This window comes from Nuphar pumila, chromosome 2, assembly GCF_984573655.1.
Source record: "Nuphar pumila chromosome 2, dmNupPumi1.hap1.1, whole genome shotgun sequence".
NCBI lineage: Eukaryota > Viridiplantae > Streptophyta > Magnoliopsida > Nymphaeales > Nymphaeaceae > Nuphar > Nuphar pumila.
In genome coordinates this window covers 124,893,823-124,918,657 of record NC_143250.1, presented here as the reverse complement: position 1 = coordinate 124,918,657, position 24,835 = coordinate 124,893,823, and the positions used below count along the sequence as shown (strand labels likewise).

At 37.2% G+C, this 24,835-nt stretch overlaps 1 protein-coding gene across 2 annotated transcripts; it reads right to left on the bottom strand.

Annotated features, from left to right (window-relative positions):
- Window positions 1–1,344: 1,344 nt before the first annotated feature.
- LOC149847012 (vacuolar protein sorting-associated protein 29) lies at window positions 1,345–22,346 on the bottom strand. Of its 2 annotated transcripts, none has more exons than XM_089998253.1 (4): window positions 22,295–22,346; window positions 21,871–22,036; window positions 17,314–17,451; window positions 1,345–1,910 (listed from the first exon to the last, which is right to left on the bottom strand). In XM_089998253.1, the coding sequence occupies exons 2-4, from the start codon at window positions 22,000–22,002 to the stop codon at window positions 1,617–1,619; spliced, it is 564 nt and encodes a 187-aa protein (XP_089854379.1). In that variant the 5' UTR covers window positions 22,003–22,036; window positions 22,295–22,346; the 3' UTR covers window positions 1,345–1,616. The 2 variants fall into 2 exon arrangements, with proteins under 2 accessions (XP_089854379.1, XP_089854380.1); XM_089998254.1 differs by having other exon boundaries at window positions 21,871–22,003; window positions 22,295–22,318.
- Window positions 22,347–24,835: the final 2,489 nt, after the last annotated feature.

The window sequence follows — 24,835 nt, the reverse complement described above, 5'->3', positions numbered from 1 at the left end:
CAACCAATTGGAAACCACTCGGATTGTGAGTTCAGTGAAGCAATTGACCCTTAGGGTCTGTTGGAAAAGTGGTAATCTAAAAGAAGTGATACCACCCTTAGGGTCTGTTTGGGCAAGAGACAATCAGATACATGAAAATAAGGAGGCAGTCCACATCTGCCATTTCTTCTTTAATGTTTACGTTTTTGTTTAATGTTTATATTTTGGTTTCCTTCACAAAGATGTGGTATTTTGGTTTAATGTTACCAATCTAGTTATTATCACATCATATCCTACCTTATTTGCTATGTATATCACTGTTCTGCCACTCATTCTATATGGACAAAGAGTGGTTTTCAAATAAGATGGAGAATAAAAAAAATTGAGTAGCATGAAGCCTTCGAAGAATTTTAAGTGCTGCCAAATAAGATGGATTCCTTTAGTTATTTGCAAATCTATTTCTCTCAATTTTCATCCACCTCATTTCTATAAAATCGGCTGAATTATCATCTCTGAAACTGAGCCACACTGCATTGAGTCAAATAGGTGGCAAGGCCAAACTAGATTGGCTACAGGTTTTGCATATAAATTTTGAAGGAAAGAAAAGGAAACTTGCTCAGCCATTGAAACCTGGTGCATGGCAAGAAATACACCACAGAGAAAGAGAATTCAAAAGTCCAGATTTTGCTTGGCCACATTTGAAAGTATGAAAATAATTCATATCTAAAGAAACATCTACATGTGAAAAGTTTTCATCTGAAAGATGCTCTTTTGTTTGTGTGAGGAGAAAAAATCAAATTGGAGAGAGAGAGAGAGAGATTCTTTGTCACATGAAAAGTCTCCCATTCATATAGATGGAGAAATTTTTCATAGTACAATTTCATAAAACATATATCTTTTCCTTTCCACTCACTCACTCCATCATTTTCTCACTTCCAAACGTGCCCATGGTTAAGGCGCTGACAGCGGAGTTATGCTCCGAATGGGACAATCCAAGGAACTGCATCGTCCAGCACAATTTACTTTTCACTTATGATACCAATTTTTTAGATAGGTGGAGTATCCATATGGTCTTTTTGAGTCAAAACCATATGGATACTCTCCTCAATGCACATGACAGTCCAGATGGAATGCATCACAAAAGTTTCATGTCAATTTCCTTGTAGACAGACTTGCATAATCCAGTATATTTAACCTCTTCTAGGACATCAGCAGCACCAAGCGTGCTTTTGCATCAAAAAAGTTTCATGTCAATTTCCTTGTAGACAAAAGCAACCACCACAAGCCTTTGGCCAATCCCTGTTCTTTTCTCATTCTAGGTCGTCCATGCAGACCCTCTCTCTCTCTGAATTACAAGCAAAAACAATGAGGACAACGCATTCTTATCAAAGCGATGCTAACAACCGTTCCAATCCAATGGGGTCTCCCCCAACACCCACCCACAGACGCACACATGGATAAACACGAAAAAAGAAAAATCCACACATACAGAGAACACAATACAAAAAATAATGGCCCTTGTATGAAGTAGCCTACTCCTAAATTCTCCAACTTTCTGTCCAACTGCACTGAATTAAGTCCTATGAACTTTGTACATCACTAAGTTTGCAAGTAGTCAGAAGTTTCATTGAGATGATTTACTGTGTGGTTGCTGTTTTCTTGAAATCAATCTTGTCAACCTTCACTTCTCCATCAATCAGTTCATAGACGTAGACCACAACACGAAGACCATCAATGTCCATGAGGATAAAACTTGGATTAACATCGTAAGTGATACTGCTATATGCACCTGTTGCAGAGCCAGGGTTTATGACCACGCCACCCTCATGTTTGTAGGCCTTGAATTGATGAGTGTGGCCAGTAACAAGAATGTCGACGTCCAATTGCCTCTGAAGCATGGCTAGAGAATCCAAGTCACCCCAAGGGATAACCTTCGTTTCAAGTAACCAGCAAATTAGTTTAAATAGAAGAAAAACATCAATTAGGGGAGCCGTTGGAAACATTACAGACCAAGTGTAAATCAAAGAGTAATGACCCTTAAAAACTGGTCTTAAAAAACAAAATTTCCTGTGTCTGTAAAAGTTGACCATCTGCATCCTCTTTAAGCATAAGCAACAAGATAGTGCGAATTGATCAAGTTTAAAACTGGTTACAAAGTTAAAATAGAGCAACCTACAACAGACAATAATGACCTAGACATCCTGTTCAGCAGGTCATATTATCATTTGTTATACAATATCATGTGTTATCCTGGCTTCCTATAAAAGATTGGCTCTTTTAGAACAAGCCGGTATTAAGAAGAAATTTATTTTTTTTAATTCTTTTGAGAAAAAGAATTAGAAAAAATATTTTTTTCTTAATACTGGGTTGTTCTAAACTACTTGTTCCTTTTCTTGCATCTACAGTTAATTGTTCAGCTATTAGTCAATGATAGACAACGTTACAGCTATTAGTATTGACTAGATCTATATTACATTTTAATGCTTTATTTGGCTAAGCATATCAAATAATCTATGAAGTGTCTTGGAGTGTCCAAGTGTCATGTCGTGGAGACACAGGATACGCACACTAAATGAAATGTCCATGTGACATTAATTTCCTGTCCACAGGCATAGATTTCTAACATTTTTGAACCAACAACCATGATGCTCATGCCCATAAAGAAATTGGGGTCAATTTTATTGAACTCCTTCCATTAGTGACTTCTTGATATACCGGATCAATTCATCTATAGTTTTACTACCATTTTTATGCTTCCATGTCTAATAAATCGGTCAAAGCTTTTCATTCAGAACTTAGAAGTAAAATCAATTCTTTTGTGTCCTAACCAGAGGTGGATATTGAGAAGCGATAAAAAATCGTGAAGGGCAGGACATATTTGTATTAAGGAATCTGTTAGGCATTGGAAGGCCCTCCAACTTTCAGCCAGCGCTGTATGAAATGGAGAAAATCTTGGAAGTAGCTCTGGCTTGAGTCCACCCAAACAAATTTGTGGATTTACCACACCAAAAAACTATCAAATTAGTCAAATAATTATTGCTAATACCAGTTTAAAGAGATTCATACTAGGTTAACTTCGCCTAAATTAAAATACTTTTTAAATTTTCTGTTTAAAAGTAAAATCAGCTTTTGTATGATGAATTGTGTGGTTAACTTAGTGAGCACACCAGTCAATGCAGTGCCCCCAAGAGGATATACTCTAACCAACCTCAGTAGGCAGATGGTGTCGCAAATTTTGCTTACGAAAATCCTGTACTTATTAAATCTACATGAAAATAAATTGCAACAAGAAAGAAAGAATTGCTGTCAAGGTCCTATATTGTTCACAATCAAAGTCCAATTGACACAATTAATCTAATGTTGAAGCCTCAGTGACTCACACATAAATATCTACCAAATACAAGAATCATATTAGTTTACAATTATGTAATCATTCCATTAAGTTCATTCTGCAGACCAGTAATAAAATTTGAGAACAACAATGATAATGAATTCAATGGCACCTTGCATTGAAACTCCTGCATAATAGATAAAGTCATAAAACAACATTATGCTTAACCTAAATATTTGGCATAATCAGTGAAACTTAATACCCAACAAGTGTCACAAAAGGTAAGTGCACTCAACACAAAGACCCTAAGCATTTTCTACATTCTATAGTGTCCTGCAAGTGCCGCAAGTTGCATCTCTCTCTCTCTCTCTCTCTCTCTCTCTCTCTCTCTCTCTCTCTCTCTCTCTTGCTGCATGTATGTATGCGGGTGTCTGTATTGTACTGTCAAATCTCTTCAAGTTGGAGGCGACCAAGCTATTCATGGTTCAGAAAAGGCACCCATGCCATAAGGAGTATGGTTCCAGGGAGTGGGTATATGCCATGGCATATACCTGCCTGCCACGTGTCCAAGCATTCAGGGTGGGGGAAAATGGGGAGAATGCCTCCACATTTTTCCCTTCCCCTATTGAAAACAAAAATTTGTAAAACACGTTCTGCACAAGCTGGGTGGCGCTCTTCATCGGCAGGCTGTCGGAGGCCGCTACGATCCGGGTGTTCACCGACGACAGCGTTCTTCCGCCCCTACAGATCGTTCACGAGGCAGCCATCAAAGGAGGCAGGGCTTCCATCTATGTCACAGGGATTCAGCTAGCAGGGTGCCGCACCCGCGTCGACGCGAGAGCGGGTGCGGCACCGGGTGCGGTCAACCCGATCCTGGGTGCGTTGACCGCACCCAGGATCATTTAGGTCCATTTTTTTTTGGATTTTTTTTTACAAAAAAAATTGCCCTATGAAATGGGCTGCAGATTTTTTTTTAAAAAAATTCTGCTGACAGCTACTGACAGCTGTTGCTGCTACTGCTCCTGCCTTTTCAAAATCCTTCTTTTTCGTAAAGGATTTTCTCTCTCCATAATAAATGATAATGATGGTGGTAGCCTTGCTCTCTCTCCATAATAAATGATAATGATGGTGGTAGCCTTGCTAATCCTTTTTTTTCGTAAAGGATTTTCTCTCTCCATAATAAATGATAATATAATGGTGGTAGCCTTGCTGGCTATTAGCATTCACTGTTCTCCTAACGAACTGTTCTCCTGACGAGATGGGTGCGCTATCGTGCAGTTGTATATAAAATGAAATTTGAAAAAACTCGTGTCGGGGGAACCCCCTGACGAGATGGGTGCGCTATCTTCAACGTCGACGCGGGTGCGGGTGCTAGTTGGTTATGTTTTTATGGGGACAGAGTGTATAACGTAATCAAAGGTCCAAAATCTGGCGTACAAAATGCACCAGTAAGATCCCTCAAAAGGGTCCCAACTAATCGTGGCCATTTACTAAAGGCCCTGAACATGCCCAAAGCAAGATGATAGAAGTCAGAACCAGTGAACTGATGGGCCGGTAGTTGGGATACTCCATTTGGTTGTGCCATTGTTTTAGAGTCTAATCCCTCCAAACAAACGCTTACATATTTTTACATTTCCTACGCCTTCAACGATATATATATATATATATATATATATATATATATATATATATATAGTTTTTTTACATTTTTGCCCCTACCGCACCCCTGCACCCGGGTTTTTTGGAAGTGCCGAATCCCCGCACCCGCACCCATGTGACATATGCTTCCATCATCAACTGAGCCATTGACTTCACCTTCATTGCTAACGGCTTTGACTTGGCATTGTTGATCGGCCGAGTCCTCAGGGTCGGCGGTGTCGCGGCCCTCCAATTCTCCTCTGGCACCAACTGGTTCGGTATCCCGCCTAACTTCAAGATCATCTACGTTCGCCAGTTCAACGTCTCCACCTCAGATTCAGTCATCGCGATTTGGAAGATGAGCGGCGATGGTGCCCCAGCCATTGTCAAGAAGGCTTCAAGCAGGAGGCTTGTTGTCGAAATACCGAGCTTGTTGCCGGAACACGACAGAAATTTAGAAGGGAGAACATATTTTACAAAAAAAAAAAATCAACAGGGGAAGGGAAAAATGAGAAAGTACTCTCCCCTTTTTCCCACCCTGAATGCATGGACACATGGCGGGCAGGTATATGCCATGGCATATACCCACTCCCTGGAACCAGACTCTACCATAAGACTGACAACTATATCCTATGACATGGCCTATATTAAAAATGTATATACACATAGTGTGTATATATATATATATATATATATATATATATATAACTAGGTTAGCAACTAGGTTAGGTTAGTTTATTTTAAACTTTTTGTTAGTTTTGAATTAGTCATCCCTTATTGGCTAGTCTATGTCACACGGACTCGGCTAGGGGGTCGACGCACCCGCGTCGACATGCCCCGACATGGGTGCGGACACAAGTGCGGCTTCGGGCACGGGGCAGACACGGTTAACCAAGTGTCAGACTCGGTCAACGCACCGAAGCCGAGTCCGTCCGCATTTTGGACTCGGTCAACTTTGACCGAGTCTATTTTTATCCATTTTTAGGATAAAAAACTAAAAAAAATTGATATATATAGTTGAGTCTTATTATTGTTATATATATATTTTTAAAAAAATATATATACATATATATAGCCGAGTCCCCGTGTCCAAAATTTTTGAAATTGCGCCGCACCCGTGTCGCACCCGCACCCATGTGACATAGTGGCTAGTCAATAAAAAGAGTCATTGGAACTCTTTGGAGCTCGCTATACCCTCTCATTTGCAATGCTTCTTTCATGGATTGACATCAATAAAATATTAGTTTTTAGCCTCTTGTGTTTGCCCCTTTAGTGGGTTTTGTGAGTGAGCTTATTTATGGCTCTTTGTGTGTTCACTTTGATATTTTGGTGGACCTTGTTGTAGCTCTTTTGTATGTCAGTGAACTCTTTGGAGGCTCTCATTTTCTTACATGGTATCATGGCTTGGTGATCAAGCTGATTTTTTATGCATCGAAAAGCATGCTACTCAATTCCTATTCAAGTGCTTATGAAATCGTGATTGTGTCTCAAGTGATGGATTGGTGGTGGAGTGCTCTGTGAAATTGTCTATGAAGAGACAATACTCATATAAGCACAAAATACTCAAAAAAGAAGTGCACGAAAGCACTCTCACAACACTTGAACAAAATATGCAAAAAGCATATAAATAATAAACATGCAATAATGCATGTATTTCATAAATAAAAGCAAATGCTTGAGACTCTCAAGCTTGGGAATTTACAAGGGGGAACACCCCTATTTATACAAGAAATGGGAGGTGCTTGGGGGTTCCCCAAAGGAGTCGTTGGGGAGCTCCCAACGGTCACAATTGTGACCGTTGGGGGCTCCCCAACGACTCTATTGGGGAGACCCCCAAGGCACCTTTTTGAAATTACAAAAAGGAAAAATAAAAAAAATAAAAGAAATTAAAAAATAAAGAAAAAGTTACAACATATTCCAAATGGAATATGCGCAAAAGTGTAAAAGGACTAAAATACCCTTTTCGGGTAAAAAAGGGGAAAATGTATAAATATATATACTTATATATAGAGATACGTATACATATAACATATGTATACGTATCTCTAGGTATATAAGTATATATATTTATACTTACAATAATGTTTTTGAGTATACATTTTAACACCCCCCCTCAAACTTACGGTGTGATAACCGCAAGTTTGTCAAGAAGGAAATGAAATCTAGGCGAACAAAGTGCTTTTGTGAAGAAGTCCGCAAGTTGATACTCAGACGTCACATATGGCAGATCAATGACCTTCTTCAAGTATTCTTCCCTGACATAATGGCAGTCCATCTCTATATGCTTTGTTCGCTCGTGAAATGTGTGGTTCTTGGCAATGTAGATTGCACTTTTATTGTCACAGCAAAGCTTTGTTGGTTCTTTGACAACTACTCCCATATCTTCCAAGAGGCATCTAATCCATACTATTTCCATGGTGGTAGATGCCATGGCTCTGTATTCGGCTTCAGTGGATGATAAGGAGACCTTCTGTTGCTTTTTACATCGCCATGAGATCAAAGATTCTCCTAGGAAAACACAAAAACCAGTGGTGGAGTGACGGTTACTCGGGTCACCTCCCCAATCTGAGTCAGTATAAGCAAACAATTTTAATTCAGAAGAAGAGGATAGGAATACTCCCTTATTTACCGTTCCCTTCAAATATCTGATGATGCGAAGCACAGCACCCATATGAACGGTTGTAGGAGCATGTTGAAACTGGCTGGCTATGTGTATAGCATGTGACAAATCGGGCCGAGTAATGTTGAGATACATTAAAGAACCTACCAACTGTTTGTAAGGAGTAGGATCGATTAGAGGAACACCGTCGTCAATCTTCATTTTTGCTCCCACGACTTCAGGAGTTTCGCATACTTTGTCATCAGAGATTCCTGATCTGTCAATAATCTCACAAGCAAGCTTAGACTGGGATAAAAAATAACCACGTTGCGAATAGGCAACCTCAATTCCAAGAAAATATGTCAGAAAACCCAAGTCTGACATCTCAAATTTTGAGGTCAAGACGGACTTAATACCCTTGACTCCTTGAACATCATCACCTGTAATTAACATGTCATCAACATATAGTAATAATATCACAATCCCTGCCTTAGATTTTCTAGTAAATAGAGCAGTGTCAGTATAACAGGAGGAAAAACCATTTTTCAGCATTACACTGGTAAATCTGTCATACCAGGCTTTGGGGGCCTGTTTCAAACCATAAAGGGCCTTTCGAAGATGAAGGACTTTATCTTTAGGTATCTCCATGCCAGGTGGAGCATCCATATACACTTCTTCATTAAGATCACCATTTAAAAAAGCATTTTTCACATCCATTTGAAAGATATTCCAATTTTTAATAGATGCAATAGTGATAAGACATCTAACTGTAACCATTCGGGCTACAGGAGCAAAAGTTTCTTCATAATCGATCCCATACTCTTGCCCATATCCTTTTGCAACTAAGCGAGTCTTATACCTTTCAAGGGATCCGTCGCTCTTAGTTTTAACCTTAAAAACCCATAGACAACCTATAGTTTTCTTTCCTATAGGTAGAGTTTGAAAATCCCAAGTTTCAGCTCTTTTAAGAGCATTAAGTTCATTTTGCATAGCTTCTTGCCATTCTATACATTTCTTTGCTTCTTCAAAGTTTCTTGGTTCAAAATAAGAATGAATGGCACTAAGACAAGCCCTATATCGGGGTGAAAAGGAATCAAAGGAGCCAAAACGAGTGGGAGGTCTCCTATTCCTCTCAGACCTTCGGTGATCGAGAACAGGAACAAGTTCACTATATTGGTCAATAGCACTTCTAAAGGTGTCTTGGTTTCTACGAGAGTATGTTATAGGATCATTTGAAATCCTGCCTTCTTGTTGGTTATGCTCTTCGACATTATTCTCAATGTTCTCATCATGGTTTGATGATATGTCATCATCACTAGATGTATCATCATTACTAGACAATAAGTCAAAAAGGAAGGAATAATCAAAATTTTCTTGTTGAGAAACATTTTTTTCAAATCCACTTTCATTTTCCAAAAAAGTTACATTTCTAGAGACATATAACTTATCTTCTCGAAGATCATAGCATCGAAATCCCTTTTGAGTTTCAGAATATCCAAGAAAAGCGCAGGGAATAGCCTTGGGAGATAGTTTGTCATTCTTATCTGTAAGTATGAAACACTTACACCCGAAGACTCGTAGCCTATTATAATCCGGTTCGAGTTTATATAAAATCTCAAAAGGGGATATTTTTCCTAATATTCTAGAAGGCGAGCGATTTATTAGATAAACAGAAGCAAGAGCTGCTTCGACCCAAAAATTTTTAGGGATGTTTTGGGAAATAAGAAGGGTTCTAGTGGTCTCAATGATATGCCTATGTTTTCTTTCGGCCAAACCATTCTGCTGAGGGGTTTTAGGACACGATCTTTGGTGAATGATTCCTTGATCTTCAAGATATATTTTAAATTGGTTGGAGAGATATTCTCCTCCAGAATCACTTCTAAAAATCTTTATATTACTATTAAATTGATTCTTGATCATTAAATGGAAGGTTCTAAAGCACGAAAAAACTTCATGTTTGAATTTAAGAAAAAAGATCCATGAATATCTAGAGAAATCATCCACAAAAATAACATAATAAGAAAAGCCTCCTTTTGACACTACAGGTGCGGGTCCCCAAACATCGGAATGAACAATTTCAAAGGGTTTTGATGAGAACATAGTTCTTTGCTCAAAAGGTAAACTTTGCATTTTTCCGAGAATACAGTCATTACAAGAAAAAGAACTTTTACATAGATCCTTTGCAAAATGTAAATAGGATAACTTGGTGATATTAGGATGACCAAGTCTTTTGTGCCACACATTTATATCGTTGTTTCGGGCAACATTACAAAAAGATTTTGGAACTTGAAGAGATTCCATGTAGTATAAATCGCCTTTTCTAAAGCCTTCCCCAATCAATTTCCCGGACAGGCGATCCTGTATTAAACATTTATCACATGAAAATTTAATATCACAACCATGGTCCGAGAGTTGAGAAACAGAGAGAAGATTTAAGTTAAGTTTAGGTATAAATCTAATTTTAGGAATAAAAAAATCTTGATTTTCAAAATTGCCTATTCCTTTAATTTCAAGAGAGGTTTCATCCGCAGTGGAAACAAAGGATGGAGAAATATTTTTTGAATAATCAGAAAGTGAAAACATGTTTGGGGACATATGAAAAGATGCACCTGAGTCCAAAAGCCAAGAGACTTTACCTCGAATGGAAGAAGTAGATACGGCGGCACCGGATGTAGCTCCCTTGAGAAGAGGTTGAAGGGCTTCCATTATTTGGTTCAACGAGAGTGACCCACTTGATGATGCCTCTTCCTTTTGTGGTGCACCGGTGGTGGCCATAGCGAGAAGCTTCTTCCATTTGGGACATACGGGCTTGATATGCCCCGGTTCTTTACAAAAATGACATATAGTCTTGCTATAGTCCCTCTTTCCTCTTTGTCCACCATCTCCTCCTTGATTTTGAAATTTAAAATGAGAGGGACGATAGGTCTTTACATTATTTCCGGGTATTGATACGACATTAACCTCATTGTTTTCTTCATGATTACAAGGAACCATAAGAACACTTGGTCCTTGTTTGCATAAACTCATACGAGTCTCCTCACCACTTAATTTGGTGAGAACATCTTCAAGAGAGGGAGGAGAAAATGAGGATAGAAGTGATGACCTTATTTGCTCAAATTCCGGTCTCAACCCATTCAAAAAATTGAAGAAACGATCTTCTTCAAGTTGCTTGTGGCGAAGTTCAATTGCCTCTCCACTCCATTTTGGTTCAAGCATAGAGAGCTCATCCCAAATAGAGGAAAGATCGGCAAAATATTCCCTAATCGACATTTCACCTTGAGTAAGGGAGAGGGCCTTCTTTTGAAGGTAATACTTATGGGATAGATCTCTTGATGTATACATTTTCTCGAGATAATGCCAAGCTTCCGAAGCTCTTTTGAATTTGATAATATTGGCATTAATCTTTGTTTCGACGGATGCGAAGAACCAAGAAAGAATCTTGAAGTTCTTCATTTCCCATTCGTCGTGTTTTTTGGAGTATTCCTCAAGAGCTTTGATTCTTTTCTCTCCCTCAAGAATCTTGATTTCGCTTCCGTCCATTACGGTTATCTTGGGTTCCGGTTCCGGAATCGTTCCTTGCACATAACCCCACAATCCTTTTCCTTTTATGTGGGCCTCCATATTCCTGGCCCAAATATGATAGTTGGATCCATTCAACTTGAAGCCAAGGGCAAAGTGAGACTCTTTCTCACCCATTAAGGCGTAAAGAGAAGGAGAAAAAAGACGTACCAATACAATGTTTCAACTTCTACTTTGCAAAAGATCCTTCTAAAATATTTGAGAAGCAAGATCCACCACTTCAATCTCTAAAGATCCGAAGGCACGGTTTTCGAGGCACTCGAACAAAAGAGGATCCCACGATCTTCAATCACCAACCGAGCTCTGATACCATGTGAAATTGTCTATGAAGAGACAATACTCATATAAGCACAAAATACTCAAAAAACAAGTACACGAAAGCACTCTCACAACACTTGAACAAAATATGCAAAAAGCATATAAATAATAAACATGCAATAATGCATGTATTTCATAAATAAAAGCAAATGCTTGAGACTCTCAAGCTTGGGAATTTACAAGGGGGAACACCCCTATTTATACAAGAAATGGGAGGTGCTTGGGGGCTCCCCAAAGGAGTCGTTGGGGAGCTCCCAACGGTCACAATTGTGACCGTTGGGGGCTCCCCAACGACTCTATTGGGGAGACCCCCAAGGCACCTTTTTGAAATTACAAAAAGGAAAAATAAAAAAATAAAAGAAATTAAAAAATAAAGAAAAAGTTACAACATATTCCAAATGGAATATGCGCAAAAGTGTAAAAGGACTAAAATACCCTTTTCGGGTAAAAAAGGGGAAAATGTATAAATATATATACTTATATAGAGAGATACGTATACATATAACATATGTATATGTATCTCTAGGTATATAAGTATATATATTTATACTTACAATAATGTTTTTGAGTATACATTTTAACATGCTCGTGCTCTTAATCGGGGGTGCTTACTTGGTGGAGTGTTTGTGCTCTTCATCTTGCTTTTGTCCTTCCTTTTCTATCTCTTCTATTCTTTTCTTCTTGTTCTATCTTCTTTAGCGCTTGTAAAAATAAATAACAATAAAAATGTCACCATAAAACCCATCAAACTCAATAATTCAAATTATGTAACATGGGCTTCAATCATGAAGCACCTCATATGGAGAAAAAGGCTATGGGAACTAGTAGACAGGACCGATCCAAAACCCAAGCTAATCTTTATCAAAATAGAAGGTGAGAAAGAAGTACTTCTTACGGAGGTTGAAAAAACCAAGGCAATGGCCACCTATGAGAAGAAACGGAAGGAATGAAGAATGAAGCATGTCAGATTATGTCTTGACTTATTAGTAGTGTTAATATTAAGGTTTTTAGTCTTGCTAAATTTGAACATGCAAATAAGGCATTGGATTATCTCAAGAGAATGTACTCTCTTAAAGATATTGTACATATGTGCGATTTGCAAGACAAAATCCAGAATATGACTCAAGGGGACAAAAATATTAGAGAATACTATAATGAATTGCCTAAGCTTTGGAAGAGTTGACCTTTCTTGAACCAAAATGGCATTGTCTTGAAGATTTAGAACTCTTCCAAAATCAAATAGATGCTGAGCATTTTTACCAATTCATTAATAAAATTGAGGTCCCAATTTAAATCCACCAAATCCATTCTTCTTCATAAAGGAAAAATTTTCTCAATTAAAGATACTATAGAGGAATTAAGTATAGAGGAAAACAAGCTTAAAAGAGGATTTCTAAGAGTAATGATAACTCGATTCTAGCCTTATCTAGACTGAAAAACTATGTTCGTACCTATAAACCACTATACTATGGAAGGTCAAACAATGAGCATTATAGAAAACAAGACAATGAGTATGAGAAGAAAAAATTTATTTGTTATTATTGTCATAAACCAAGACATGTCAAAACCTATTGTCCTAAATTGAAAAGGCCTTATGCGAAGAAGATTGCCTTGATTGGTCCTCCACAAGAGTTAAGTAATATAAAAAGCGTTCAAGACTCATCTATTGAGAACGTGTCCTTGGTATAACTAGTGGAGGCTCTTCAACCTCTACTCAAAGGTGCATCCTCATCAACTGCAGTTTCGGTTTCTTTCTTTGGCTTCTTTGATGCCGGTAAATCTCTTTGGCTTCTTGACTCAGGTGCATTATTTCATATGACACCAAATGGTGATATATTATCCAAATGTCGTAACTCAAACAGATCAAATATGTTTACGGCTAATGGAACATCTCTTGAGATAAAAGGAACACAAAATTTTGAAAATATTTCTTAAAATTCAAAAAAAAAATATTTCAAAAATTAGATATATTTCTAAATTAAATTTAAATCTTTTGTTTGTTGCTCAATTATCTGACCATGGATGTAATATTTTCTTCTTCTCCAATGGTTGTCGGGTGTAGGATCGCAAGTCAGATAAGTTAATTGGGGAAAGCCATAGAGAATGAGGCTTATACTACATGTATTTTTTGAAAATACCCAAGAATACCTTTTGTCGTAATATTCAGAAATTAGATTTAGATTTATGGCATAAAATGCTTGGTCATCCTAATGTATCCAAAATTCAGTATTTTTTAAAATTGAAAAAGTTTTGTAATTCTAAAAATTTTACATATGAAGATTGTATTCTTGGCAAAATGAAAATATTACCATTTCAAGAAAGAACCTTTATTTTTTTTACCGCTTGAGTTAATACATTCAAATGTTTGGAGCCGAGCACCTGTTATATATAAAGGTGAATTTGTGTATTATGTTATTTTTGTTGATAATTTTACTAGACATACTTGGATCTATTTTCTTAAACACAAATTTGAAGTTTTCTTGCATTTTTAAATATTTCACAATTTGGTCAAAAATAAATTCAAAAATGGTATTTCTATCTTTCACACTGATTCAAGGGAAAAAAATTTATCAAAAGAATTTAAAGGCTACCTAGATTTAAATGGTATTACACATAAAAAATCTTGCCCTTACACTCCATAACAAAATGGTTTAGTTAAAAGAAAACATAGGCATATTATAGAAACAACAAGAACTTTTCTTATTGCAAACCAAGTACCTAAAAAAATTTTGGTTGAAGCCACATTGATTGTGGTTTATCTCATTAACAGAATGCCATCCTCTTCTTTGAAATATGTGTCACCAATTGAAAAATTTTTTAAACTAATTCCAGATTGTTTTAGATTGAGAGTTTTTTGGAATAAATATTTTGTTTTTACTTATAAGAATGATAAACTTTCTTCCCATGCTATTTCTTGTGTCTTTTTGAGATATAAAAATAACTAAAAAGGCTATAGATGCTTTGATTTTAGAAATAAAAAGCTATATGTTTCAAGGAATGTGTCTTTCTTAAAAAAAGAAAGGTTTTTTGAAATAGAAAATTTAAGGAAATAATTGAGAATTCTTTTTTGCTGGATCTAATCATAAAGTATGACGATTGTAATGTTGATCTTGATGAAGATCAAAAACTTAGAGATGATATAGTGAGCAAAGAACAACCTCGTGATAATGAGATTAGAGAAGATTAACCTCATAATGATCAAAGTTATATATGATATTCCAGGCGTAGTGATCCTAGACCTCCTCGTGCACTAGATAGATATATTGATGATGAAAACGAGATGGAAACACAAACTAGAAGGTCATCTAGAGTATCAAAAGCTCCCGAAAATTGTCTTATGACTTGTTTTTACCTAAATACCAAACCTATATTGCATTAATACCTATGCTCAAGCAAAGGAACACTCTGAATGGGCATATACTATGAGGGTAGAGCTAAATACCTTAGAACGAGCAAGTACTTGGACTATTCAAGACATTTCCCTAGAAAAGAAACCTGTAGGTTGTAGATGGGTGTATAAGGTAAAAACCAGAAAGATACAAAGTTATATAAGTTGCCAAGGGATATTCCCAAGAGTATTGAATAGATTATAAAGAAACATTTGCCTTAGTTGCTAGGATGACCACAATTAGATCCTTAGTAGCCTTGGCTATCTGAGAAGATGGCCTATATATATCAGATAGATGTTAAGAATGCATTTCTTAATAGGAATTTAGTTGAAGAAGTTTATATGGAAGTACCACCTGGTATAACTATTTCTAGAGAAAAAGCTCATTTTAGATAGAGTCCTTCATGGTCTTAAACAAGCACCAAAGGCATGGTATGACAGGTTTAGTCAAGTATGCTTGATATTGGATTTCAATCTTGTTTGACTGATACAACTTTGTTTGTTAAGGTTTCGATGTAGGTATGACTATTCTTTTCCTCTACGTGGAACAAACAGGGAGTTGAGCACATTAAAAAACTTCTCAAAAAATATTTTAAAATGACTGATTTGTTTTTTTTTTAATATTTTCTTAGAATTGAAGTAGCTTATTCTTCTAGAGGCTATCTATTGACTCAATCTAAATTTGCTCTAGATATTGTTGTCATGTCTGGAATCTCAGATGATAAGAAGGCTAACACTCCAGAAGTTGTCAATACTAAGATGAGAATTGATGATGGAGAACCACTGAAAAATCTAACCTTGTACATACAGTTTATTGGGGCACTTTCTTATCTTTCAATTACGCGACATGATATAGTACATGTTCACACGGCAAGCCAATTTCAGCATGCTCTCACTTTTGTTCATATGAGAGCAGTTTTGCATATTATTAGATATATTAAGACTTCTATTTTTCGAAGACTTTTCTTGTCTGCTTCATCATTAGATTTAACTGTTTATATTGATGCTAACTTGGGAGGTGATCCCAATAACCAACACTCAACTATAAGTTTTTGTGTGTTTTTAAATGAATATTTAATCTCATGGTGGTGTAAGAAGCAGCAGAAGGTCTCTCTATCTCTTCGACTAAAGCATAATATCGAGTCATGCCTACAACCACAATGGAAGTGGTCTGGCTAAGAAAATTGTTGGCTGATATGAGCTTCTAGATTAAAGGAGCATCACAAATGTATTGTGACAACAAAAGTTTCATCTATATTGTCAGCAACCGGACATTTCATAAACATACCAAGCATATTGATATGAACTATCACTATATATAAGAAGAGTATCTACATGACACTATTGATCTTTCCTATGTTATCTCAGAATATCAGTTGGCGGATTTCTTCACCAAACTCTCGCTGCTCCAAGATTTCACTTTCTCTTAGGCAAACTTTTGATTATCTAACCATAAGTTTGAGGAGTGTTAAAAATGTATATATATATATATATATAACTAGGTTAGCAACTAGGTTAGGTTAGTTTATTTTAAAAAATTTGTTCAATTTTGAACTAGTCAATAAAAAGAGTCATTGGGAGAGGTTCAGCGGCTCTAAATAGAGGCGTTGGATCTCTCCAACGACTCTTTGGAGCTCCCCATATTTGTGTATATATATTCTTTCATGGATTGACATCAATAAAATATTATGTTTTAGCATATTGTATTTGCCCCTTTAGTAGGTTTTGTGAGTGAGCCTATTTGTGGCCCTTTGTGTGTTCACTTTGGTATTTTGGTGGACCTTGTTGTAAAGTCCACTTTGGTAATTTGGTGAACATCTTTGGAGGCTCTTATTTCCTTAAAGCCTCAACTCTTCTGCTATTGGAGCAAGCACTTGACCATGACATAGCCAGAGTTAGTATTAGAGTCATAGACCTCAGGTTCATACTTCTTGGACGCAGCAGGTCTAAGACCAAAACCTAACTAAAACAAAGTCCATGGTCAAGGCCAAGACTAAGATCAAAGCCAAAGTCAAAGCCAAGGCCAAGAGCAAGTCTAGGACCAAGACGTGGATCTAGGCCTGAGCCTAGGAATAAGCATAAACAAAGGCAAATGAAAATGCAATTACAAATACATGTGACTAGCCCTCAAAGGACATTGTCCTCTAGCTTGACCCGAGACTACATAAACCTTTCTCGCTTCCTCTCATTCTTCGGAACAGAAGTAAACATTTTAGCTTTGTAAATAGTTTAGGAAGGAGACCAATTTTTTTGGTCAAGCTAAGTTACAAAGTCAAACGTATGTACTAACTAACTCACTAAAAGACAAAAGATGGAAGGCTACATAAAACATCAAGTAATCAACATAAAACTCTAAAACAACACCAAGCCAATTTATTATTTTGAAATTATTTTTACAACATATACAAGTTCATAAAAGATGGAAATAGGAAAAGAAACCAAAATATTAGTAGAAACAATGTTCCACAAGAAGAAAGAAACCTGGTGACCATGGCAGAGTCCAAGCTTAAACTGTCCAATTGTGAGGGTTTTGGTCTCAGGATAGCGGGCATCCTCATCATATTCACCATGAGTGACATGCAAGTCTGGACAAAGACTCTTCAAGTAATCATGGACTTCCTGTAGAATATAAAATCATAAATTTGTTGAATTTAGAAAACATCAAGGTCAGTAATATGTCAAACCATGCAAAAAAAAATGAAATCAGAAATGTATAGCTTCAACTATGAAAATGCTCACTTAAGATTTATCGAGAAGAACAGGACAAACAAGATAAGAGGAGAAAAAGGATGTGAAAGACAAGAAATTTGAAACTCTGGCATGGTTTAATAGAAGAACATCACATAGAAACACCACGACTTTGCAACTGTATGTGGTATTCACCACTGCAAACCATCCATTTCAAACAGCAGATATGTTTTTTTCCTTTGATAAACAAGCTGGGGAAGCTATAGATACATTTTTGGGAACAATACAATGTATCTATCAATAATTATAAATGGGTATCTGCCATCTCATTAAACAACAAAAAGAAGTCTTTGCCTTTGCATCACCTATGCTACTTATGGATCATGTTGATGATCAATCAGGTCAGCTTTTTACTGAGACCAGATGTCCAGTTATGTAGTACAGGATAGAAACCATGATTCTGTGTTTCCACGAGCCTCCATTTTAACTTCCCCACCCATTACATGACATCCATCCGACGATTTTGAGTGCCTATCAATAATCAATTGAGGGAACTTATTTGAAGCTACATATTACAAATAGATAGGAAAAAAGGAAAATTTTTCAAGACTATATATTGCAAAGTGACAGGTCAAACGATACATTAAAGTTGGTCACACCAATCCCCAGGAAAATTTCTTAATCCATTCAAGTCATGCTCGAGAAGAAGTAGGCTCGGTAAGCACACCAAATATGAGCACAAGGAAGATCAAAATCCCCAATCTACAAATTTCTTCTAAGTTTGGAATTTTCTAGCAACGCTTGGCTCGTTAACATAGAGACACCAGCTCCTTCAATACAAGCATACAACAACAACAACACCTTCATCCCAAACAATTGGGGTCGGTGATATGAACCAAAAAGAAAATCATTTTGGGTCCTCCACATGAATCCTTCTCCTCCAATCATTTTTATCCAATGTCATGTCCTCGGTGAGGTTCAAAGCATTCATATTCTTTCTTATCATCTCCATCCAAGTCTTCTTAGGCCTACCCCGACCTCTTTTAGCTAATAGATTTTTCCATTTCTCCATCCTTCTAACCGGAGCATCATTAGGTCTTCGCCGAATATGCCCAAACCATCGTAAACGATTCTCACTCATCTTATTTTCAATGGATGCAACACCTACCTTCTTACGTATTTCCTCGTTCTGAATCTTATATTTTAGTGTATTTCCACACATCCATCGAAGCATACACATCTCAGTTACACTCATTTTTTGAAAATGATGTCTCTTGGCAGCCCAACATTCCATACCATATAGTAAAGCGGGTCTAATTGTCATCCTATAAAACTTCTCCTTCAACCGCAATGGCATTCTACGATCGCACAACACTCCGGTTGCACTTTTCCATTTCATCCACCCAACCTTAATCCTATGATTTACATCTCCATCAATTTCTCCATTCTTTTGAATGATAGATCCCAAATATTTGAAACAGCCATCCACTGCTATTTGTTGCTCACCAAGCTTCACTACACTCTCATCACTACTTTGTTGCTTACTAAACCGACATTCCATATATTCTGTCTTATTCTTACTCAACGTAAAACCTCTTGCTTCCAAAGTTTGTCTCCATAATTCTAACTTAGCATTAACCCCAACTCTAGACTCTTCATCAAAACAATATCATCAGCAAACAACATACACTACGACACATTTTCTTGAATTGATCTCGTAAGTTCATCTATCACTATAGCAAAAAGGAAAGGGCTTAATGCAGATCCTTGATGTAACCCAACCGTTATAGGAAAATTGTTTGTCACCCCTCCACAAGTGCGGACATTGGTACATATCTTTAATTATACTAATGTACTTGAGAGAGATACCTTTATTTATCATTGTCCACCAGAGAACATCCCTAGGTACTCTATCGTATGCCTTCTCCAAATCAATAAAAACCATATGCAAATATTTGTTCCCCTCTCTATATCTCTCAATAAGTTGTCTAAGAAGATGTATAGCTTCCATAGTTGATCTTCCAGGCATAAAACCAAATTGATTCTCCGATATCATGGCAACCTTCCTCAACCTATACTCAATCACCCTCTCCCAAAGTTTCATAGTATGACTCATGAGTTTTATACCACGATAGTTTGTGCAATCTTGTATATCACCCTTATTCTTATAGAGAGATACCAAAGTACTCTTCCTCCACTCATTAGGCATCTTATTTGTCCGCCAAATCTTGTTAAAAAGATTTGCCAACCATACTAAACATTTCTCCCCCAAGCATTTTCAAGCCTCGATAGGTATACCATCCGGGCCAACTGCTTTTCTGGATTGCATTTTCTTCAAAGCCTCTGCAATTTCTTTCTTTTGAATCTTGCGCATGAAGTCACAATTCATCTCATGAAAATGAATGGAGAAGTCTCCAAGATCCTGGGCATGCCTTCCATTAAATAGCTTATCAAAATAATCTTTTCATCTCTCCTTAATCTCCTCATCTTTAACTAAAACCCTTTGCATTTCATTTTTGATACATCTAACCATACCCAGATCCCTCGATTTCATATCTCTCATCTTTGCAAGCCTATAAATATCATTTTCGCCCTCCTTGGTATCCAACTTGTCATAGACCTCCTTATATACCTTATCCCTCGTGTTTCGAACTACTTTTTTAGCTTTCTTCTTTGCTACCATATACTTCTCCAAATTCTCATTATCACGACTCTTACTTAGATTTCTATAACACTCTCTTTTAACCTTAATAGCTAATTTGACATCTTCGTTCCACCATGATGTATCCTTACCTAGCGGTGCACCACCTTTAGACTCACCTAAAACCTCCTTCGCCACCTTTCGCATGCAACCCGCTATCTTATTCCACATTGATTCTGCATCCTCTTCGAGACACCAATTAGCTTCCTTAGCTACCTGTTCTACAAACATTCCTTGTTTAGCTCCTTTCAATGGCCACTACTTAATTCTAGGATCTATCCTATGTCTATCCATTTTGTAGCATTTTCTAATTTTAAGATCTAAAATTAAGACTCTATGCTGTGTAGCTACACTTTCTCCCGGTATAACCTTACAATCGATGCAACAACCCCTATCTCTCTTTCTGAGTAGGAAAAAATCTATCCGACTCTTATTAACCCCACTTTTAAATGTTACTAGGTGAGACTCCCTCTTCCTAAACCACGTGTTGGCTAAGATCAAATCATAGGACAAACCAAAATCTAAAATCCTTTCTCCACTTTCGTTTCTTTCTCCTATACCATAGCCTCCATGGATACTCTCAAATTCATCCCTACTAATGCCTACATGTCCATTAAGGTCTCCGCCGATGAAAATCTTTTCTCCATGAGATATCCCTTGTACTACTCCGTCTAAATCTTCCCAAAATTGATGCTTAATGAAATCGTCTAAACCGACTTGAGGTGCATAAACACTAATAAAATTAATAATATTCGTACCTACTACTAATCTAATAAGTATAATCTTATCTCCCTTCCTACAGACATCAACTACATTATCTACAAACTCACGACTAATAACAATCTCAACTCCATTCCTATTCTTATGTACTCTTGTATACCAAATCTTATATCCCCAAGGTTGTATCACTTTTGCTTTCTCACCTACCCATTTGGTCTCTTGTAAACATAAAATATCAATTTTTCTGCTACACATAACATCTACTAACTCTACCAACTTACCAGTTAAAGACCCTATGTTCCAAGTGGCTAGCCTAATTGCATGGTCTTGAACTATCTTTTTTACCCTCACCCGTCCAACAAAGTGTGGGAACCCTTGCCTATTTGACCCCACCCCCGGGCGCCGGTTTGACGCATCGCGTCTGGGCAATGTCCTAGCTACCCTTGCCCACTTATCAAAGTTTTAAATTTGTTTAGAAGAACCAGCAAAAGGCAGCACATGAAGAAGCCACAACAAAGAATATTCAGCAGATTGCTCCATAAACCGTTTAATCGCTACAATCCTGTGTATTAGAGACTAACGCTATAATTTTGTTCAGGATAAATCTACAGCAGTGGTACACAGAGAAGTAGTTCCCATGGGAAAGAAGGAATTCATAAGGAGCAATTCTGTTCCAAAATGGCGATACAGATGACCACTTATTGCTGACTCTGCAATTTTTACTGAAACTCCCTCCAAAGCGTTTAAAAGAAACAAGACTCTCTGATTAATCAACCCTTGGAATGAAAAAGCAATAACGTCAAGAACTTATAAATCATTGCAGATGAAAAAAAAAGAAATAAAAAAGCAAAAGAAATTCGACTGATCAAACTACTATAAATTACAAACCCGACTCGGACCAATAATCTGAATAGCAGCAAGATGGCTACCTTTATGCACAAGTTTCCGGTACAAATGATGTGCTGAATCTTCCCTGGAACAAGCATAGACTTGAACTTAGCAGGCAGATCGGACGCTCTATGTGGGATGTGGAGATCTCCAAGGGCAAGCACAAGCACCATCCTTGCTCAACACAACCGTATTATTCACTTGAATCTGAAACCATCATCAAAACCCCGAAACGACAAAAGGAAAACAACTAACTTCCCGAATTGAGAGATGAAATACGACCCACTTCTCCAAATTGCATATACAATAGGTTATGAATCAATCAACCAACCAACACAAACTACGGTTCAAATACAAATTAAGAAGAAAAAAAAAATTGGGTTGTGCGTATAGTGGCAAACAACAATCGCTAACAAAAGGAATCAAGAAAAAGATTGGGATCGGGAAGAGAAATGAGAGGTTTACCTTCTCAAGATCCAAGAAAATACATGGGAGCACGAAGAGAGAGAGAGAGAGGTAGAAACGCCACCGGCCGGTCCGGGTTTTTCAACACGAGTCCGTCTGATCCAAATCCACCTTGGTGATTTTTGGAGTGTCATGATCTGAGTCCAAAATCTGCCATAAATTGGATCCGCTTACCGGGATGCAAATGTGTCAAGTTCAGTTTTGGATCCTGGTGGATTTGGATGGAGCCAAACTTATGGTGTATTACCTGGATCCAGAATGGGAGATTTCTATTGGTTGAGAAATCCCGTCCCAACTCAAAGAGGGGCTTAAGTGGGTTTTGGATCTTGTAGACTCCAAGTTCTACCATACTATCGAAAATGGGCTGGATCATGGCATAATTGAGTTCAAATTTTCAGAAATAAATCTGAAACTAAACCTAGATTTGGACTGTACTCAAAGTAGTAAAGTTGCATCAACATCTAAAACGTGTATGGTAATCCTGAATCCAGTAAGAAAAGATTAGAAATAAGAGTTTTATACATAAAAACTTGAAGTGAATGTGGTGAGGTACAGATTAAAAAAAAGATCCATTGGAAAAACTTGATCTGAATCTGAATCCAAATGCAGAAAATCTGATTGTCCACATCCAATCCAAGTATATGTTTGAATCTTTTTAAGATCCATATCCAAGAAATAAGGGTTTTATCATTGGACCAACTGAATCCCATCTGTTTGTTCCATTATACCATAGCCAGCGAACTTAGTTAAATGCATGGTCAAGGTTGCTCAAGAATGGTCAAAGGTGACTTTTTTTTTTTTAAAGAATGCTGGGGTGTTACCTCTAAATTATGTTAAAGAATAAAAAAAAATACAAAACATATCCCTTAGAGGGTAGCCAATATGGTGGCTTATATTTCTATACAAAAAAATCACATGACCCAAGAAAGAAAATAACATAGCTCATAGCCAGCAATGGCCCCTTAAGCAAAACACCAAAACTCACGCAAGGGCTGATGTTTGACGACCTTTTTGTAGCAGCAGCCCTCACTGAACTACACCAGCGTTTATTATTTGAAATGACGCACGCACGCACTCCTTGTTGAATGTCTAACAAAGGCAAACATTCCCCATCAACAAAAGCAGAATTTGAGGGTCTCTTCCTTCTCTCTAAGAATAAAACTGTCTCTAGAGTAAACAACAAATGAGAGGATTATCATTGCCTTTAAAAGGAGCATACCAAGAAAATCTGATCGCCAGAGAGCTAGCTGGAATCGTCTAACAAAAAATTATCAGCTATCAACAATTAACGCATTCCTCAATTTCCAAATATTCTAACAAATTATGTGGAATGCAATATCTCAACAAGGTTTGACCCACAGAGGATGATGTGAAGGCACCATTCACCATTTCAACTCTGAAATAAAATGAGTATAAGCTACTCTCCTCTTCCCAAAGATTTTGCACATGCATTTCCAAATCAATTGGACAGTGGAGACACAAAAACAACATGTGACAGAGTCTCTTCATTCTTTAAACAGAGAGGACATCTATTAAGCAACGTAACACCAAAGCCCTTTAATCTTTCTTGAGTAAGAAGACTATCATCAGCCAGGAGGGATTTTCATAGGCCACATAAACCCATACCAATCATTCACACAGGCGTCCTCTCTCAAATTTCTTTACAAATAACTTCCGCAGCATATTTAGATTCATTCTACAAAAGACTGTCTGAAACATGAGAGAGTTGGAACTCAGTCAGATTGAGTCAAATGCTTTCAAGACCTAGGAAAGGAACATGATGCTCCACACAAAGATCTAGACCATTCTGGACGCTAATATTTTTCATGTTCATGCATCTTTCACCCTGAGGGAGGAGAGGTGGAAGCAGTGGCCCCATCCAAGGATTGGCCCAAAACCCCCACTACACAAGACATCAATGATTCAATCTTTTTTCATCCCCAAAACATTCATTTTCATTTTCTAGAACTGTAATCCATATTTGTTCCCCAGAAACTTCTATTGCGGAGATATTTGCAACACATAAATTCAACCCATACAGAATCTTCAAAGAACACATCAATAGCAAGCTTAGCCAAATATGTGAAGTCCAACTACTCCACCCATACATAATCTTTTCGGTTTACATAGGACCTCTCAAGCCAACACCAAATGAGTCATTTTCCCATAATCTGAATCTTTCCACACAAAAATCCTGAACATAGTCTCCATTGAACCACCGCTTTCTTTGGAACCTTGAAAGACTACAAAATACAGGGATTGAGGTGAGCGTATTTTAAATGAGAAGCAATCTCCTAGCATACGACAATAATTTTGCTTACCAAGCTTCTAACTTCTGCTAAAAATTTTCCAATAAGAGGCTGATATAAAGTTGTATTCATCTTACTAAGAGGCAGCCCCAAATATTTTAATAGTAAACTGCTCACCTTCCAATTGGTTAGCTGAGAAACCCCAGCAGTCACTTGGGTGTTCATTAAAGGGCACAATAACAGATTTTTCATTAGTTATTTTCATGTCAATAACATATTCGAACTCCAAAAA

Bases quoted from the DNA above. Each gene is read 5' to 3' on its own strand.
- LOC149847012 (XM_089998253.1), bottom strand. From the start codon at position 22,002: ATGGTGCTTGTGCTTGCCCTTGGAGATCTCCACATCCCACATAGAGCG. The intron at 17,452-21,870 runs GTAGCCATCTTG...TATATTCTACAG, and splicing joins CCGGAAACTTGTGCATAAAG to GAAGTCCATGATTACTTGAA. The intron at 1,911-17,313 runs GTTTCTTTCTTC...CTTGAAACGAAG, and splicing joins GACTCTGCCATGGTCACCAG to GTTATCCCTTGGGGTGACTT.